The following is a 20922-nucleotide window of genomic DNA, read 5'->3' as shown; positions in this document are numbered from 1 at the left end:
CGGTAGCAGAATAGGAGAACTTTGCCTTTGGCTGGAACTGTTTGCAAACATGTCCACCCTTCTGCGGCGAAGCTGGAGTACAGTTTGGATGATCTTTTGTTTAGTTATATGCTCACGCCAGCAACGGTAAGCTTACCATACTTTAATTGTTACAGTAGCTAGCTACGTATATGAGCTAACACTATAGGAACTAAAGATGAATTTACTTGAACATAAGATACCAGGATTTTTTTACGGAGTGGCAATGAAACTTTTAAAAATGTCCCATGAAGCCCTATAGCTATAGCCAGGCTACTCTATGAAAGAAATCAACAAGATTGTAATTTCATAGCATATTCATCCATATATATTTATATCATCAGATGGATATGCTGTGAGATAATTTCACAGTGGCTACCAGTTTCCACTCCTCCCTGACCACCCTGTCCCCTCCATCCCTATTGTCCCACTTCCTGCAAGACTTTATATAGCTTAATGTTTTAGTCTATTGTTATGATTGTACAGTAACAAGGGACTAAAACATTAAGCTGTACAAAAAGTCAAGCGGGAAGTGGGGAAATGGGCATGGAAGGTACAGTACAAACATAGCAATTATTATAGACTAAAACATTAAGCTATATTATAGTCAAGCAGGAAGTGGGACAATTGTTATTGTTATTGTTATTAAAGCTTTACAGTGACCAGCACTGAAGGTCTGACAGCAACATATGCTGCAGCCTTTGGATTACCTAACCTAGCAAACTGGAACCGGAAACCTAAGAACAGTAGCTAACAATAAGGAGTAACAGAAAAGGGCCAAAGAAAGGAAAGAAATCCCTCCTACCCCAGGATTCGAACCACAGGTCACCCAATGTCTAGTCGGGGCCACACTCAGTCTTCCTCCAGGAGGGCTGGACTTTCTTCCTTTAACCTAAACAATGAGCATAGAGGGGACAGGGTGGTCAGAGAGGGGTGGGAACTGGTAGCCACTAGAAGCACAGTTTGATGATTGAATGAAACCATTATTTCAGTGGGTGTGGTGTGGCTCAGAAATAAATGGCAGAGGGGATGGTATTACATCCATCTCTGGAGAGAAAGTATCGACTTGAACAATATTGAAGACCCTGAAGGTGTGCAAGTTGGGTTGGATGAGTTGTGGCATAACTCGTAAGCGCTGCAAGGCACAAAGGAGCATGATAGCTGTGCTTTAACTTTTATGAAATTCCTTTACAGCCACATGTCCTTATAGAGAGAGCAGTAATTGCCTAGGCTGTGTCTGGTTATGTTAACAGGTGCTAGCAGTTAATAAGTTCTGTTTCTTGTCCTCTGCAGCACAGAGAGCTTTCAAAATGGTTACTTGGTTCATTGTTACAATATTGTAAGAGTTGTTCAGGCTCTTTTAGTTTACAAATAGCACACAAGTACTCACCTAATATGCTAGTATTATGCTGGTATACCAGCCTATGTAAGATGCAGAATTGGAGTATATAAGTTACTTCAGAGTAACTAGTTACTAGTTACTTTTATCCCATGTAACTTAGTTATAGTTACTTTAAAATGTAACTAAGTATCTAGTTACTAGTTACTTTCATATATATAAGTTATGCTTGTTTGTTAGCTTTTGTAATATGATTAGCTATTTTTCCCAGAGCAAGGGAGAAGAGAACTATATCAAGACACACGATAGTGTGTCGTGTGGCCCAAGAAGCCAGCACGCCACACCGTGGGTATATTGACAGGAAGAAAGAAAACGTCATTTTCACACCTTTGTATCTCGGTGATCCCTTATCCTATTGGAACCAAATTTCCTACAGAGTTGCCCGCCAGCCAGGGGAGTCCACATACCAAATTTGAAGAAATTAACTCCAGCCATTTTCAAGATACGAGCTGCCAAAGTTTCGATTTTTTTTCTTCGTTTTTTTTCTTCTTCGTGTTTTCACACACTTGCAAAAATTGCTATAAAATGCAAATGTGTACTCCGATTGCCTTGAAATTTTGGCACACAGAAAGGGAGTCCAAAGGTGAATCCTAGCATCAAATTTGGTGTAAGGTATATGCTGATATTTTGAATTAAGAGTCGCATAGCCTAAAAATATGCTCAGAGGGTTAAATCCTGTAGATTTAGAAAGAAATAGATGATACTACTCCAGATCAACATAGACAGTGATCATAAGCTAACCGCAACTGCAATTAAGAGATAACTTAGTTCATTAAGCAGGAATACTGCTCTGGATTAGCTACATGTACATTTTACCATGTAGTAAGGAGCATGGAGATATCAAGTGCAAAAACCAAATCAACTATAGATGGTCACAGTGTTTTGAATGCCATCAGAGTGCCTGTAAATATTTTTACAACATTTACCATAATTGAATATAAAATAATTAGCTTATGAAGTAATGAATATTGTGACCCATAATGCCCCCATATGACTCATAATAGGAGCACATAAAGTACTTTAGAGAAAAGATCATACAGCCCACCACATGGTAGGATAATTTTTGAAATTTTAGGATACCGTAGTTTATGGTTACACCTTTGCCTACAAGTAGTATGAAAAATATTTGGGTCACATTATTAGATGACAGGAATGTTTTTAACTTATGTGACTCATAATACCCACATATACCTTAAATCCGATGAATGGTTCAGGAGTTATGACCGATTATTGGCGTAAAACAAGATCAATTTGTTGTCACGCCTACAGGGTACTGAAACCGCTTCATGGAATGAGTTGAAAATTGCTATGTAGATGGAGTAACCATTGTAGGAGTGCCTTTTGGTGGCTTGAAAGGAATCGAGATAAAGACCACGGAGATATGACACAAAACCCAACCTGTGTCACAATTACGTGATCGATTTTTATGAATAAAAAAGTACTAGTTTTTACACCTACTAGGCAAACCGCTTAGAGCAATGAGCTGAAAATCGGTGTATAGCTGGAATAATCTTCATAGAAAGTCCTTGCAGTAGTACAGAAGAATCGGATTACAAACCACTGAGTTATGATTCGAAAGCCAACTCCGTGTAGCAAATTCGAGATCGAGATACTCTAATAGAACAGTCACCCTAATGGAGCATTCAGCTAATTTATTTATTCCATTATAGAATTCTATACATTACAAGTTATTCTATAGGGAGTTCAGCTGCAAACAGTTAATCTTATAGACAGTTCAGCAAGAAGCAAGTCACCCTATAGAGAGTTCAGCTACAAATATATTGCTGTAGTGATTCAGAACATTACAAGTCACACTGAAGAGAGTTCAGCTATAAACAAGTCATGCACCCTGTAGAGAGTTCAGCTACAAACAATTCACTCTGTAGAAGTTCTGCTACAAACAAGGCTTCATGCAAAGAGTTTAACAACCAAAATCCACTATGTAAAGACTTCAGCTTTAGTAACAAGTTACTCTGTAGAGAGATCAGCTAGAAACAAGAGAGAGCTCAGCTAGAAAACGTCACCTTGTAGAGAGTTCAGCTACAAACAAATCACACTGTAGAGAGATCAGATAGAAGAAGCCACCTTGTAGAGGGTTCAGCTGTGAAGTGATCACCCTAGAGAGAGTTCAGCTAGAAAAATATCACCCTGTAGAGAGTTCAGCTACAAAGAAGCCATCCTGTAGAGAGATCAGCTAGAAACAAGTCACCTGGAAAGACATCAGCTACAAAGAAGCCATCCTGTAGAGAGATCAGCTAGAAACAAGTCACCTGTAGAGACATCAGTTACAAAGAAACCATCCTGTAGAGAGTTCAGCTCCAAACAAATCACCCTGCAGAGAGTTTGGCTACAAAATATCACCCTGTAGAGTATTCAGCTACAAACAAATCACCTTGTAGAGTGTACAACTAGACACAAGCCACCCAGTAGAGAGATCAGCTACAAGAAGTTACATTGTAGAGAGATCAGCTAGAAGAAATCACCTTGCAGAGAAAGAAACCATCCTGTAGACAGTTCAGCTACAAACAAATCACCCTGTAGAGAGTTCAGCTACAACCACATCACCCTGCATAGAGTTCGGCTACAAAGAAACCATCATGTAGAGAGTTCAGCTGCAAACAAATCACCATGTAGAGAATTCAGCTACAAACAAATCGCCCTATAGAGAGATCAGCTAGAAGAAATCACCTTGCACAGAGTTCAGCTACAAAAAACCACCTTGTAGAGAGTTCAGCTGCAAACAAATCACCTTGTAGAGAGTTCAGCTATAAACAACTCACCCTGTAGAGAGATCAGCTACAAAGAAACATTCTGTAGAGAATTCAGCTACAAACAAGTTACCCTATAGAGGGATCAGCTAGAAACAAATCATCTTGTAGAGAGTTCAGCTACAAACAAATCACCCTGTAGAGAGTTCAGCTACGAAAAGATCACTGTGTAGATAGTTCAGCTATAAGAAGTCACCTTGTAGAGAGTTCAGCTACAAAAAAAACCACCATGTAGAGAGTTCAGCTGCAAACAAACCACCCTGTAGAGAATTCAGCTACAAATAAATTGCCCTGTAGAAAAATCAGCTATAAGAAGTCACCTTGTAGAGAGTTCAACTACAAAAAAAACCACCATGTAGAGAGTTCAGCTGCAAACAAACCACCCTGTAGAGAATTCAGCTACAAATAAATTGCCCTGTAGAAAAATCAGCTAGAAGAAGTTACCTTGTAGAGAGTTCAGCTACAAAGAAACCATCATGTAGAAAGTTCGACTACAAACAAGTCACCCTGTAGAGAGATCAGCTACTGTAGAAGAAGTTACCTTGTAGAGAATTCAGCTACAAAGAAACCATCATGTAGAGAGTTCAGCTACAAACAAGTCACCCCATAGAAAGATCAGCTAGAAGAAGTTACCTTGTAGAGAGTTCAGCTACAAAGAAACCATCAAGTAGAAAGTTCAGCTACTAACAAATCACCCTGTAGAGAGATCAGCTACAAGCAAGTCACCCTGTAGAGATATCAGCTAGATACAAGTTACCTTATAGGGATCAGCTACAAACAAATCACCCTGTAGAAATATGTGTTGGAAACAAATCACCATGTAGAGTATTCAGCTAGAAACAAGTCACTCTGAAAAGAGTTCAGCTACAAACAATGGGAGTTTCAGCTACAGTTCAGTTATGTATAAGAAGTCACCTAAAGTATGATTATCTTTCATTGTTAAATATACAAATATTTTTAATCAGACAAAAAGCTGTACAAAACATTTCTTCCTTTGTTCCTTAATTCCTGCAGAAAAGAAAAGAAAAACAAGTTAGAAGGAAGCACCACAGCCAGTTAATGGCTGGCTTTGTGGCTTGCAATACAAAAAGAAGTGATATCTAAACCAAAACAACCAAGCTGTAAAAAAAGAGTGCGGCCCCAAAAAAGGCCAGGATGAAAAAAGATGTGAAATCCAAGGTGGCGGCCAAGAAATGGCTGTAATGGTAGGTTAATGGCAAAAATTTTAATTACAACAATTCAGGTGAATTTGGTGCCGAATCCTAGTGGAGGAGGCAATGCAAATTCACCTGAATTGCTGTAATTAAAATTTTTGCTATTAACCTACCATCACAGCCATTTCTTGGTCGCCACCTTGGATTTCACATCTTTTTTCATCCTGGCCTTTTTGGGGGTCGCACTCTTTTTTTACAGTTTGGCTGTTTTGGTTTAGATATAATAATTATATGCACACTTTCTGAAAATAATGATTCTGCAGCCATTTCAGGTCAGTTTCGACTATTATGTCTGTATAGCCAAGCTGAATCATGAAGAACAGTGCACAGAAAGTACTTAATGTGGTTGTAGCACTAAACTTGAAGTGCTCTGCTTTTAAGGCATAATTATCTGTAGTTGCATTGTAACTAGTTACTATTATAACTTAGTTACTTTTCAGGCAGTTGTAACTAGTTACCAGCTACTAGTTATAAAGCAAATAACTAGTTTACGTAACTTACCCCCAACTTGAGCAAGATGCTTTTAATTGTGCTAGTATATTTGACGCAAGCCTAGTCTAACAGCTATGGAGCCTAATTCCATGAAATAGATCGATACTCCCTAGCAGAGCAGTCTCAAACTACAATAGAGCGCTCCTTATACTGGGTTTACACTTAGAGTGGGAAACTGCGACATCTCATTTATTGGCACATGTTTAGACTACTGCAATGAAGTGTGCTAGCCTGGTTGTGCTCTAGGGTTGGTAAATAGCTTTACAAGTCATTGATATCCCTCATAACAATTAATGTGGTCAATACCCATAAGTAATTGTGTAGTCTTCTTATATGAAGTGTTGAAAAATTAGATATTTATCAATTTAAGACCTGTAATGTCTAGTGAACATATTGAATATAGAAAACCGAATATAATCATGCTGCATGGCAGATTTATGAAGGCTGGACCTGTTCAGTTCAGCTCTGTTTAGTGGGTTACAAAAAACCAAGATTTATCATGCCAAACTGAGCCAGCGCATGATATGAGGCAAGTGTAAACGCAGTATTAAACCGATACTCTCTAATAGAACAGTCACTACTCTAATAGAGATTCACAGAGCATTCACTGATTAAATGTTCCAAGATAATGGTAAGAAATGTTGCTAACCTAGGAGCATAATGCAAGCATAATGGGAACACTAAAAGCATAATAGGTGAAAATTTTGGGAAATTCCTGAAAGCATTTTGGACAAAATTTTGAACATGCTTGACTCAAGCCTAACTTAGAGTCATTGTGACTTCCTTTTACAAAACCAGAGTCATAAAATCATTATGAAGGTGATGATGCAATAAACCACTGAATAGCTATATGGAAGAGGTTTAAGTAAGTAAGTTTGCTAATACTTTTTGTCACTATACTAAAGAGCGGCTGCTGTATTTTGAACAGTATAAATGCTTAATTTTTAAAGCTCATTCATAAATTACACCCTTTTCATATGGCCACCCAAAAGTGGGTTCAACCCGGGTTGAATAACCCACTTTCAACCCAAGTTCAACCCAGTTTCTGTTCACAAGCAATCATCACATGATGGTATTCATTGAGTGATAATTGTCTTCTATGCATTTTATGTATTCATTTAAAACCGCAACTTGCTTTTGAAGCCATAAACTGAATTCAACCTGAGTTCAACCCTACTGCTTTGTAGGGTTGAACTCGGTTATGACTTCTGGGTTCAACCCGGGTTCAACCTGGTTATGATGGTCATATGAATGCGTTAACCCGGGTTGAATGTGGGTTCAACGTGACAATATGAAAGGGGTATATGTTGAATACACAATGGCTACTGCAATTCACTTTTTTTTCATTGTAAAATAATTTTCGTATGCAAAATAGTTTTCTTACATGAAAATTTTTGCACAACTAAATATTTGTGCAAAAGATTGAGATACTCTAATAGAGCAGTCATTCAAGTAAAATTGTAAATCGTATACGATTTTTAATGTGAAAATTTTATCATGACTTTTTTGAAAATAAAGCAAATTATGGCATACTGTGACCATGCTAATGAGAAGTGCCACTATATATATACAGGTATACTCTGTACGTATTTTGTGTAAAAAACGAACTACAAACGTCGCATGCATGATGTGCATGAGGTGTGCTTGAATGACTCGCATGGATACAGCAAGGCTACAGTAATGCTCCACGATAGCAAACTTCACTCGAGAGCATCATGTAAGATAAGATAACAGGACTCACGTAGTGGTCAACCGAAGTTTCAACTCTAGAAGCCAAGAACTTTTGAAGTTAGCTACAGCACTTGTTCGACAGCACTACAAAGTGGCAACAACAAAAAAATCAATTTGTACAGCAACAATAAACTACAGGCGCTTAATAAAACGATCATAACTGATGAATGCCGTCCTCTACCAAGATGCAAGTTACACCATTGGATTCTCCATGAACAAGAAAATCCATTGCTGGGTAAGTTTTGTCTTCCAGACTTTTCCTACGACCACTGTGAACCAGCGAAGGCAAAAACATGAGTAAAAAGTGATATAGAGAACTGCTCATCCAATGCAAAGCAGACTAGCACTCATATCTTTTGTCTCCTTGGGAGTAATGACACAAAGCATAGATTTTGAATCCTCTTGCTTTGGGGATCACAATGCTACTAAAGTTTTTGGTGTTATCACTTTCCTTCATTGTGAAACAAGCGATTTTAAAAATTCAATTTTTTTCAATTTCGTAAGTATTTCACCCATTACGTTCTGATCAGTTCTGCAGGCCATACATTTATTGCATTCTACAGTAAAATTAGCTAGGCTTGCACGAACATATGGGACTCTTGCAGATCCGGTCACAAATGTTTACGTGATTTAAGTGTTGTATAAAGTTACTAAACTCAGTGGCGAGTGTTCTCTTGCATGGCAAGTTTCTCGCATGGGTAGTGCTTATCCACACGATGTTCCACAGGTCTTGTACAGTAAATTGCAAAAGAACAATCGTGCAAGAAGACATGAGCATTACTCGTATGTGTATACTTGTGACGTTACTTGTGAGCTGTACTGTATATTAGTTTTGCCTCTTATTGCACATTGTCCAATATTTTATATTTGCCACCCCCTAAGAAGTCCAAAGATTAACTGGTAACACTAGTGTAAATCAAGTAAAACTGTGAATGATTACTCATAATACGAAATCTATTTCGTCACACATAAAGGGCATAGATCGTTAGAATTGTGGCAGCCTGTATTATCAACTAGTGGTCACACTTAAACAGAACGTTCAGCAATTTTGATTATATACGAAAGTAACAAAGTAAATATATTGTAATAGAAATCAACAAAACTGGTTTAAATAACTCTGGTAAATAGTATGTAGAAATATATAATCATACAGTATGATAGTACTGTATAGTAGGGACCACAAAGGAGTAGGCGTGACCAATGAGATAAAATCACCCAAAAACCAGCCTCAATTTTCCCTGATGACAATGAGGCAGTATTGGTTAAGTAAAACTAAGCCCAAAAAAGCCTTCAGCTCACCCCAAAACACTTTCAACAAGTTGCTACAGAATTTTTAAAGAAATTTATTTAATAGAATTTTCTACTGACTGAGTAACTGACTGATGCCTTCAGACAAGCGTAACTCAAAAACAACTAAGGCTATGGGCTTGATTTTTTCACTGTTCAACGTTGCTTCGGCCCGACAGGTGCCTTTTGACATACCGCAGTACGTACAATACATTCTTCATGGACTTACCAGTGTCCTCCTTTATGTCCCATTCATCTTTGCTGACAGCGAAAAGTGTCGATTTGGCGGTAGCATGTGATGGCTTCCTGTCATAATGAAATCATCTGTAATTTTCGTAGTGGATATTTTGGTTGCAGAGGTGCTTTTCGACAATTCTTGATTCGTACTGCCGTATAACAGGTTGAACATAGCTGACAACAAAGTGTAACGGATACTTTCACTTTTCAGATGATAATTGATATAACTGGAGCGCACAGCATCATTTCTTTCTTTCTTTCGATATGCATGGATTGCAGAGGTGCTTTTCAAACAGTTATTGGTCCAAAATGCTGTGTAACGGGTTGAACATAGCTGACAACGAAGCGTAATGGCGTAATGGATACTTGATTTTTCAGACAATAATTGGTGTAGCTGGGGCACGCAGCGTCATTTCAGATGCGATATGCGTGGGTTCACCAGCCATAATAATTATTTGCAAAAAAGTTAACAAACAAGTACACAGAAAAATTTGGAATTTTCAACTAGAGTAGGGACCATAACACATCGATAAAAAGTACTGAAACAAGCTGGAGTAGTGCACGATATAAATCACAGTAAAACAATAAGAAGTGTTATATCCCTACTGTGCTCAAGATACCATAATGGAAATGCACAGTAGGGATATAATACTTCTTATTGTTTTACTGTGATTTAATATCGTACAATACTCCAGCTTGTTTCAGTGCTTTTTATCGATGTGCCTACTTTAGTTGAAAATTCCAAATTTTTCTGTGTACCTGTAACTATTGATTTTTGTAATGATGTATACTCAAGCTACTAGTTTGTTATATATGCTGCAACTATAGTTCCATTGTGAGTATCATATAAAGCAAGTGTATAGCATACTCCATGGCCAGCTGACTGGATTTTGGGGTTTGCCGGCAAGAGTAATATATCTATTCAAAAAACACACTATGAAAAACAAGGCCTTCATTGCACGTGAATCGTTTTAGTGACTGCAATGATATTAATGTAATTGAGTTCTTACATCAATGCAGTCGTTATTAAAATCTGAAAAATACTACAACAGCCATTTCTTGACTGTCACTTAAAATTTTTTTAACCTTACATACTTAAATTACAGGTCACACCTTTTCATAGTTCGGTTATTATAGTAATATGTACACAAGTAACTGGTTGTTATATAAATGATATGCCTATTTCATATCATTATCTTTATGCATGTCTTTTACACAGGGTAGAAGGAAGCGGTAGTATTAAAGTAGCAGACTTTGGCTTAGCCAAGGATATCTATACAAGTGAATACTACAGAAGTGAACAAAGGGGTGCACTACCAGTGAAATGGATGTCACCCGAATCACTTCTGGTTAACTACTTTGATGAAAAGACTGATGTGGTATGTATGTATTGTACATATTTACCTTCTTCGTAATAGGTTGAATGTGTGTCTTGATACTATCAAACTCTCCTCTATTATTTCTGGTAAAGTGGTTTTATTTCAGTATGATCACACCAGATGTCTTCACCAATACATTGCATTGTCACCAACAATAAACACAGGTTATATATATTGATAAGAGTTATCAATAATACAAACACGAGTGTACAGATACATATGTACATGACTATTGGTTTCTATTTGCTGGATTTCAAGATCTCAGAACATTATAACTATGGAATTATGACTGTCATACTTTTTCTTCAGGGCAATGTTTATGAGAAAGTTTCATAAACTGTGTGAAATACAATGACAATGTTGCCACACCAGTATGTTGTTAACAAAAGGAATGACAAGTTTAATGCATACTTACATATATAGTTCTTCTCCAAGTTGAACCATTTTGCAGTGAGGCTGCCAATTGGTAGTGCAGGCCACACGTAATTGAGAATGAGATGTGCTCAGTTGTGTAAATTTGAAAGGTAATAATATTGTGCTTCAATAAGCTAAACTTTTAATTTTCTATGTTTTTAAATTAGTTCACTCTAACCAACTAACCCTTCTTCAAATTGTAGTTATATGTAGTGGCATATGAAGATCCGTTTTGCAACTTTGGTCACTATATGCATAAAAAATAACAAATAAACTATCAAAAGTTTTAAAAAATACTCACTGTCAAAGGTTGATGTTGTACTTTGTCTTCAAATTCTTGCCTATGTATTCGTATATATTACACAGTATGTGTGAGATGCAGCAGACAAGTCAACTGATTGCTCCTTATTATTAGTTCCAACTGCTCTATTAAAATTTATGTGTGCTGGTCTGACTATAATAATTGTTTTAAGATCATTAGCTAGTTTCTGGAAACCTTAAAACCCAGCCTTTTGTCTAGACTAAATCGCGAGTACAGTAACTGAAAACATGCCTTTTGTCCATCCCAATCATTGTAATTTACTTTTTATGTTGTATTAAAAACTGTATTTTACCATTTCTTCATTTCACAAATTACAGTGGTCTTATGGAGTCACATGTTGGGAAATATTTTCACTTGGAAGAGTTCCTTATCCTGGTGTAGGGAATAACAATGTGATTGTTATGATTAAAGCTGGCAAGAGATTAGACAAACCAGTTCTTTGCCCAGATAAGTTGTAAGTTTAATACATTCAGTCAGAGGCGGAGGAAGGTGGAAAAGTTGGAGGGGGGTGAGGGGGCTCAAAAATTTTTGAGCTGACACTTGTAAGGAAGCTGGAGCGTTTTTCATGGTTGCAGTGATTAGAAAAGTGTACAAAGCACACTCAGCATGCAAAGCATACTCCTGTTAAGGGTATCTGGGGACATGCCCCCAAGAAATGTTTTGAAAAATATGTGCTACGAGATTGAATCTGGTGGCACTTTTTGTAAAAGTATTGTCGATTAAAATCTTTCAGGTACAACATACATACACTTGAATCCTTCCACTATAAATTATGATATATTAGCAGCTGCCAGTTTGGAAAACACTCGTGATGTCACACAAGGTAATTATTGGAGGAGCTCTGTCCCTCTCATCTGAAAGTTGGGAGGCTCCAGTCCCTCTAGCTCCCACCTTCCACCGCCACTGTCAGTAGTTTTAGTCATGTCTATGTATCAGCCATTATTTTAATTAATATTATTGCAGCCATTTCTTCATTGCCACCTTTGATTTCACAACTTTTTCACCCAAGCAAATCCGTTTTTAACTAGGCATGTGCCCCGCAGCCGGCCAAAGGCCAGCTATGAGGTGCGCGCCTGGTTACTGTAATTGTTTTGGAAAAAATGTGTGTGTGTGTGTGTGTGTGTGTGTGTGTGTGTGTGTGTGTGTGTGTGTGTGTGTGTGTGTGTGTGTGTGTGTGTGTGTGTGTGTGTGTGTGTGTGTGTGTGTGTGTGTGTGTGTGTGTGTGTGTGTGAGTCCATGTCATTTTTCCCACGTAAGCAAATAGTTTTGTGTCAAAAGCAGTGAAATGAAGGCAGAATCAGCATAAACCTTCCTCGTATTAAGTAAACTTTTGCTGTTGATGGTTTATTCATGCCAGCTTAAAAATGGGAAAAGTAAGTTCCTGAAAATGTTATGAATGCCTTTCACAATGGGCTATATGGGCATAAAACAAATGTATCTGGCTTTGCAGGCTACCAGAAATAGCGAATCCCTTTGAGAGAAAAGGGCGTGGCCCATACTTATGTGAAGAAAAGTGAAGGACAGGCAGCCTCAAGGCTTTCTCAAATCAATTTGCATGAGAAAACACAACAGATACAGTATAAAACAGTTGAGAGATACTTCCATGTGCAATTTGTAGTTTTTTAGAGTTACGCTTCCTTAGCAGTGCATGGCAATGTATATACCGGATTACAATACATGGTTACATTAATTAACATTAATTAATCATGTAGTATTTAGTAATCAATTAGTAGTAATTAACCATGTAGTAATTAACCATGTAGTATCAAATCTCTATTTAACCATGTATTGGCGCAAGCCTACTAAGAGCAAGTTAATCAGTATAAGGAGTCAAGTGTTATATCATTTTGTTTGCTTGTATGGAAAACATGTGAAAAAGGTATCTTTTCGCAAAATCCAGTCACTTTTAGGGATAATACATATTCTGAAGACTATAGCCATTCTGGATTTACCTCCTATGAATATGAATATAATAAGGAGATTTGATTTTGATGTATAAAATTGTTAATAATTACTTTAGTTCAGGTTTTTTAATTCAATCACATTTTAGACTAGGGTTCATCACTTCAAACCCCATATGCAAGATTGCAAATTTGTTCAAATTTCTAGGATGGAACCATTTATATTACCTTCTGACATTGTAAATTCCAGATTTATTAATATAGTTTCAAATCTCTATTTCTAAATATATATTTGTATATATATAATTTATAGTATTGTTGTAGATCGAGTATACAGGTGGCCTGTATTTTAAATCATAATCATCATTCTCATACTTGGAGCTATTCTGTAGCCATGAGAAAAAGCTTGATCTTTTTTATGCAAATATTAAGCGTTCATAACTCTGGATAATTATCAGATTCAAAGCAAAACTTAGAACATTAATTCACCTTTAAACATCTTCATTTGCAATGAAGTTTGCAGCAATCGAGTTACACATTTGTGTTTTATAACAATATAATGGGAATAAGAAAAGCATGCTGAAAACTTATTTTGGAGAAAATTGAAATAAAATTAAGAACAATGAAAAATTGGTCCGGGAGCATAATTCTCTGAATGTGTATAGTATGAAAAAAGCTGTTTGTAGAGTCTTCTATATTAGGTACTTGTGTACCAGTAACAGACTTTTCCATCTTGCATATACAGTGCTGTATGTACTTCTGTAGTACTGAAAGCTGATTAAAGTAACTCATAAAATGCCAGCTTAAATATTTAGCCTGGAACAAATAACCATGCCAAAGACAGCCAACCTGTAAAAAGGGTATATATAATCTTGGGTTTAGAAGTTGTATAATCAAAGGTGGCAGCCAAGAAATAATGTAAGTTGTAATGCTAATCAATTTTATCAATAGTTTCCTCACCAAAATAATTTAAATACATTTTGCACTATCTATAGATTTACATTAATGCAAACTACTTGGGCTGATACTCCCACAAAGCGGCCTACATTTGAAGAAATTGTTGACACTTTGGAACAAAGTAAGATATTAAGTAAACACATTTGTATTCCATTGTTGTTTTATTTATAGGCATATTAAGCTGATGAAGTTACAGAAGTTTGTTCTGAAATCTTTGTGTTTAAGTGGACGTACACTAGTTTAACTAGGTACTGTATAACTATATTACTATTCCAAAAGTTACGGTTATATCAAATTGAAGCCATACTTCAAAGGGTTTTACAGGAATCGTATGGTAGTACAAAAACTATCACACAATCTAGTAGTGAGCCCAAAGGAGATGCTAATAGTACAATAAACATGTTGCTGGAGTCTGAAAAATCAGTGGACATAAGCCAGCAATGTCACAATGTCAGCACTTATACTCAGCTTAAGCTTCACTTAATATGTAAGATATCAAGTGCAGCCAAGTACAGCCAGTGCGGGCGCACCAGAGACAAGTGTGTTTTTACAGGAACAAAGAAAATACTGCTTTCACGCATCCATAGCTCGATAGTTCCTAAACAAAAATTATCAAATTTGTTATGGAAACTCCCTCACTATATCTATTCCAAATTTAAGCTGAATCCACCTAGCCATCACTGAGATACAGTATGTTCCTTTAACGTTCCTCTTGTTTTCTTTGTATTTTTCTTCTTCCTTTCGAAACACTTGGAAGATTGCTATATCTTGTGCATGATTTAGTCAATGTACTTCAAATTTGCTTGAGAAGCACCATAAAGCACATTTACAGTTTATAGACTAGATGAAAACAAGACAATTGTTTTTATTTATTCATGGAATTAGATCTGATACACATGGTTTGCATAACTTAATGGCCTTTATATCGATTCCTTTCAAACCACCAAAAGGCACTCTTATGGTTAATCTGTCTACAAACCAATTTTCAACATGTTCCTTGAAGCGGTTTATCCTGTAGCCATGTTAAAAATATTGCACATAACTTTCTGCAAAAATAGGGCACATGGGCACAAACTACACCCCGCCACACAACTATTCATATCTCAATACTGGAATAGGATATATTTGCATGAATGTAAGAGCCAAGTTAAATATTTTTGTCTTACCAACCTAGTGTATGACCATTTCACATCTAGCTGTAGGTGCATTTCCACAGTCATTTCAACTATCCTTGATTGGTCATATACTGAGAGATGTGTTTCTAAAGATACAATTCAGTGTTAGATGTACTAAATTGTCAGATAAAATAGCCCCCATATACATTCTATGGTGCATGCATGTAACTGGCATATAGAAAGTGAAATGAATCTCAGGGAATAGTGGTTTTAGTTCACACTATAAAGGGACATATATCATAATATGAAGAAGCATGTCAGTTTTGGAGAATTGTTGTGCTAAACAACTTTTACAACTGCTATAGAAAAAGGATTTAGAAACAGTATACCTAAAATTTGGTTAATTTTTGGCTTCCATCTTCAAGTGGACCTCTGTACATTAATCAATGCAATCTTACTTGGAAAACATAACACCGACCAATAGTATCAGCAATTCAGCATGCACTTGAATTGTGGAGCCCATTTTTCATTCATGCGGAGTCCATGCGGTCAATCACTGGCATGTATAAGATGGAAACTTGGGAGAGCTAGACCAGCATCCATAGAGGTGGCCACCCATACAGTTGATGTGTTAAGCTGCTGACATGTCCTTACACTGTATTCGTATATTCTGTAAATATCTGCCATACATGTATTATAATACAAATAATGTGTAAATAATGTACACTGATGAAAACATAATCATGTCAATTGCAGTCATAAAAGCTACAATATAGTAATGCGAAATCAAAAAGCCTGCCACATATTAATTTACAATATTTACTGCTTGCTTAACTGTCCTCTCCAATTAGTGGCTCACGAAATCTATCATAGTGATATGTTACATCAGGAATTACAATATTTAATGGTGAACTATGTACTTTGTTTTGAGTGTGTTGAACTACTATTTTCCACAAGTTAGCAAGCCCTTTCCTTGCATTTTTTGATACTTTTATAATAAAATTGTTGTTGGCAAGAGTGATCTCTAGTACAGGCTTACACTGAAATAGCCACAAGTGATGCAATAGGATTATGGAAAAGTGTGCAACAGTTACAGCAACAGATATATTGATTATGGTGGCATTAGCATTTTGATAAAGTGAAAATGTAAACACAATTGTGAGGTGAAATATTATGAGTAACTCTTGGATATTTTTAAAAGCATTTTTAAATGGATGCAGATATCCTTGGACTCCTTCAAGTGCTGCTAGCAGTACAATTCCTATCATGAGATTAATATTTTTATCAAGTGTTGATAATCCAAAGAAAACTGCTCTCACTGAAAGTTGTAGTCCTGGCCAGTAGTAATGTTGGCTTTTGTATGGTCCTTGATAGGCATCCAATAGTGGTTTGAAATAACTAACAAATCTAAATCTGAATAACGTTCTAGTGAAAATCAACACTACATTAAATGGTACAATGACAAGAAATAATAATATGTGAATGATAAAAATTGCTGTAAATTTTGTTCCAAAGAGTTGAATGTTAGCATCAATAGACCATACCACTATAGCTTTGTTGTTAGGAAGACTATTTAGTGTAGAGTAAGAGAACAAAACATTGCATACAGTACGTAAAATCTTTGTGTAAGACAATAAAAATAATGTAGCAAGAACTGGTAGGGCTCTGTGTGCAGTGAGCCTCTGTATTCTAGTAGAGTATCGACTTGTTATGATGAGTAATGTAGCAATGAAGATGAGGTAAATGGGAAATATCAGTTGTAGCCACATTTTAGCATAGTCATCCATACCATTGTAAAAGCATGTTTCAATACCCAGGTCAAGGTTAGCTAGGGATATGAGTACATAAGTGGTAGTGTGATGCTTCAAAAGTACTGGGCTGTTGATACTTAATATATTAACATACAATATGAAACTGTTTATAGTTCCGTCAGTTACTGTTAAATTCATCATGAACATAATCACAACTAAGAAGGCTCCTGCTATTACAATTGGTATTATTAAGTAAAGAAAATCATTAGTACAACATTTACACTGAGAAGTACCAAACACAGTACTGAGACCTTTTGTACACCTTCCACACAACCGACCAGTCCTGTTAAACTGACATTGAGAGTCAGGATTGGAGAGATTAAGGAGTGATGAGTGAGATAGACAATAGTTGTATGGACAATGTGAAGATATCTGATATAGATAAGAATTATTGTACACATCAACAGATATCCAACTGTTAGGAGGACGTAATATTGTCTGATCATTAATGTTGCAACTGGTTATGGTTATTATAGTAGTTGATGATAATATGGGATCACAATGACAGTAACCTTCCACTGGATGTAAAATAAAGCCCAAGGGACAATCCAATAACTTGATGTAGAAAGCTTCGGCAATTATTTGTGGATATTTTGTATTTGATATGAAGAGTTCACACCACTTTCTATTATTGTGAATTGTGTAACTGATTGTGGTGCAGGTACTAAGGATAATTTGTTCCATTTCAGAATTTTTAATTCCCCTACATGATGTTGGGAGCACAGTGTTCACTGTTACATGTATATCACTTCCTAAAGTGTTGATCACATAAAATTGTATGGTTTGTCCGGGATATACATCATTTATTTCATCAATAAAGCAGTCATGTTGATTACTATTAGTACAATAACATATGTCCTTTTTATATGAGAGCATTTTTGCTTCACTTTGATTTATAAAGTTTATTGTTCTTTTATTGACATCGAAAGATGTGTACAAAATATTTTCAGTCCAATTGCAATGGGACATGCAAAATTTGTACCCACAAAATTTTGGATAACTGTTAATAGCTACTAATATTGAAATGTTCTTGGATTTCATTAGATCGCTACTATTATACTGTAATAGACATGGAGAATAAAATTGATCCTTCACAAAATCATCTGCTTGGAATATTGAGTATGCTACAATGTTTGAAGTGATGTTTATGGTGGTGTTAGCTTTAATGTACATTATTTGAGTTTGAACAATTTCAGCTACATGACTGTTTGAAAATTCGATATATTTGTGAAACATTATTTTAGTTTTCACGCTAGAAATTATTGTGAAAGCAGCTATTTTTGAAAATATAACAGGCCCTTTTATTTTCAAATCTGTTTCAAATAAGAGTAGTACAGAATCAGTTTTGATTATTTCTAATAAAGTTGTGTTCTCAACAATTAAAGAAGGGATTGCAGATGAAACTACACTATTTATCCTGCCTTCTAAATATAAAACGATGAAGTTTTCAATTTTGTAGAAAACACATTCAGCTATTTGCAGTTTTGTACCTGATATTTTTAACTGGCCTTGTAGCATTATTATGTATTTTTGTACCCCTGAACCATTATATTTATTATTGACAAAATGGCAGTTGATAATGTTAATGAGCTTTACTGCTGAAACATGCTTGCAAAATGTTTCACGAAGTATCACACTAACCAATGACTTGTTTTCATCTACAAGAAATTTAATACTTGAAAAATTGCACTTGGTAAGAGTAACACTGTTATTACCGCTTGAACAAACAGAGTGATAGTACAAAGCTTTCTCAATCTGAAAGCTGACATTTGAAATTGTTATACTGACATGGTAGAAGTGATAAATTGAATATATTGCTATTTCATAGAAATAGTGTAGGCTAAAGGCATTGTATGAAGGGTGGTAATTACTGATCATTAAGTCATGAGTGCAATTAGTTGCATTTATGGAGTGACCATTATACAATACAGCTATGCCTATAGCTGTAATTTCATTTAAAGTGGATTTTGCAAATGCATTAATCAAAACAATATTGTAAGCTTGCATCCTGAGTACAATTATGTGTTGTATATTGACAAAGTAAGAATTCATTACCAGTAGAGAGGCAGGAGATTTCCAAATATTGTCAACATACCAGAGCTTCTTGATATGTAAATGCCAACTTGTTTGGCAATTCTCAAAAACTATCCCATTAATATTGATGTTACTACTGTTGCTGATTATGATTCCACCAATCAGAAGGCATTGAAGAATTGTGCCTACAACATTATTAGTTAAATTTCCGGATAGTGTAATATTGTGAACATTGTTGATCATGATGCGATTGTTAATATAATAAGTTCCATGGAACAAGTTTACCTGAACATCAGATAACTTTAGCAAGTTGTTCATGGTTAGAGTGGTTTCAGACGCACTTTGATTATCTTGTCTCACATAATAAACAGAGCAGCTAACAGTTTGAACTAACAGCAACACCGTTATCTTTTGACTGCACATTATCTACAATGCAACTTACATGTACATCTATATTTACTCTATGCAGAACACTTTAGTACCATACCTTAGAACCAATTCTAGTTGTGTTGTGGCTGCTGCAAGAATTTATAAATGTAGCTACAAATGTTTTATGTTTTTAAAAGTTTATGTTAACTTATTTAGTAATTTTATTATACCATTATGAGACATCAATGAACTTATAATTAAATGGAAGATGAAAGTTTCCAAGAATAATTATTATTATTAATAGAGCATGAAATTCAATTGCTTTTGTAGCAAAGTAAGTTGTTATGTACAACACAAGTGATTTCATTTCAACATTATTGATACCTGGCATGGATCAAAGATGTAAGGTGTACTAATTCCATTCAACACAATCATCATATTAGCAATACCTTTAAAGGCTTTACAGCCAAGTGCTGAAGGTCTGTAGGACACCTGGTTCTATACAGCCGGTTTGAAGATGCTATTAGAATATGTTTATTGAAAAGTTGCAGAAAGGGTATAATTCATTGCCTGTTTGCAATTGTAGCTAATTAATATGTTTCATGCTCACATCAGGATTATAATCTGTATAGCTACACATTTCTCTCAAATAATCATGAACCACAGTAGTGGTTCATTATAGAAATTGCCTATGTTTTTACCAAAATCCTAATAGAAGAGTCACCTAAACACCTCCTCTCCTTACTGGCTATTCTTCTCATATTTGGTAGAACATCTCAAGTATGCCAGGGATCAAAATCAAAGGAAGAGAGTGATAGAGTCAGAATTTGATTGTCTAGGAATTTCTTGTTTTTACGATACAATTTAAACAAGTGTTTTAGGTCACTATTTACCATCATTTTTGTTGGGTCAATACAGGGTAGGATACCACAAGGTAGGGCCTCTACTGTTTCTAGTGTATATGAATAGCACATATATCTCCACAAATTGTCACATGGTAGAGTGCAGATGACACAGCTCTGATAATATGTTCTGACCCTACTATATATGATATGGATGCTGTATACCAACAAATGTCCGAAGACTTAACAAACCTTTCTCTCTGGATTTTAAGATGCAGTTAAACACAGGAAAGTCTAGTGTCATATATGTGGTTTAGACCTCACTCCTTGATAAATTCTACACCTCACACTCGAGCTCATGCCATTAATGATGCTTCTTTACAAAGTGTGGACACCCAAAAGTATCTTGCAATCACATTAATTTTGTTAATTTGATGAACTGGTCTCTACAGTTTGTAAGAAGATGTCATTCTATTTATTTTGGATAGCTAAACAGTCATCGAAAAATCTACCATCAGGAGTCATTAAAATGTTAATTGATTCTTTACATTTCACTTATGCTCTGCCAGTTTGGGGTCCTATATGCTGTCTAGCTCCCAGAGCCAGTATCTCCAACGTCTGCACAATTGGAA

At 35.9% G+C, this 20922-nt stretch overlaps 1 protein-coding gene across 1 annotated transcript; it reads left to right on the top strand.

The window, feature by feature from the left end:
• The first annotated feature begins 6 nt into the window (after positions 1 to 6).
• On the top strand, positions 7 to 14403 carry LOC136239578 (fibroblast growth factor receptor 2-like). The gene is made up of 5 exons (XM_066030332.1): positions 7 to 126; positions 10366 to 10525; positions 11579 to 11715; positions 14158 to 14240; positions 14291 to 14403. The coding sequence occupies exons 1-5, from the start codon at positions 50 to 52 to the stop codon at positions 14302 to 14304; spliced, it is 471 nt and encodes a 156-aa protein (XP_065886404.1). The 5' UTR covers positions 7 to 49; the 3' UTR covers positions 14305 to 14403.
• The last annotated feature ends 6519 nt before the right edge of the window (positions 14404 to 20922 follow it).

The sequence above is a fragment of the Dysidea avara genome, chromosome 11 (assembly GCF_963678975.1).
Source record: "Dysidea avara chromosome 11, odDysAvar1.4, whole genome shotgun sequence".
Lineage (NCBI taxonomy): Eukaryota > Metazoa > Porifera > Demospongiae > Dictyoceratida > Dysideidae > Dysidea > Dysidea avara.
This window is presented reverse-complemented; position numbering and strand designations above follow the sequence as displayed.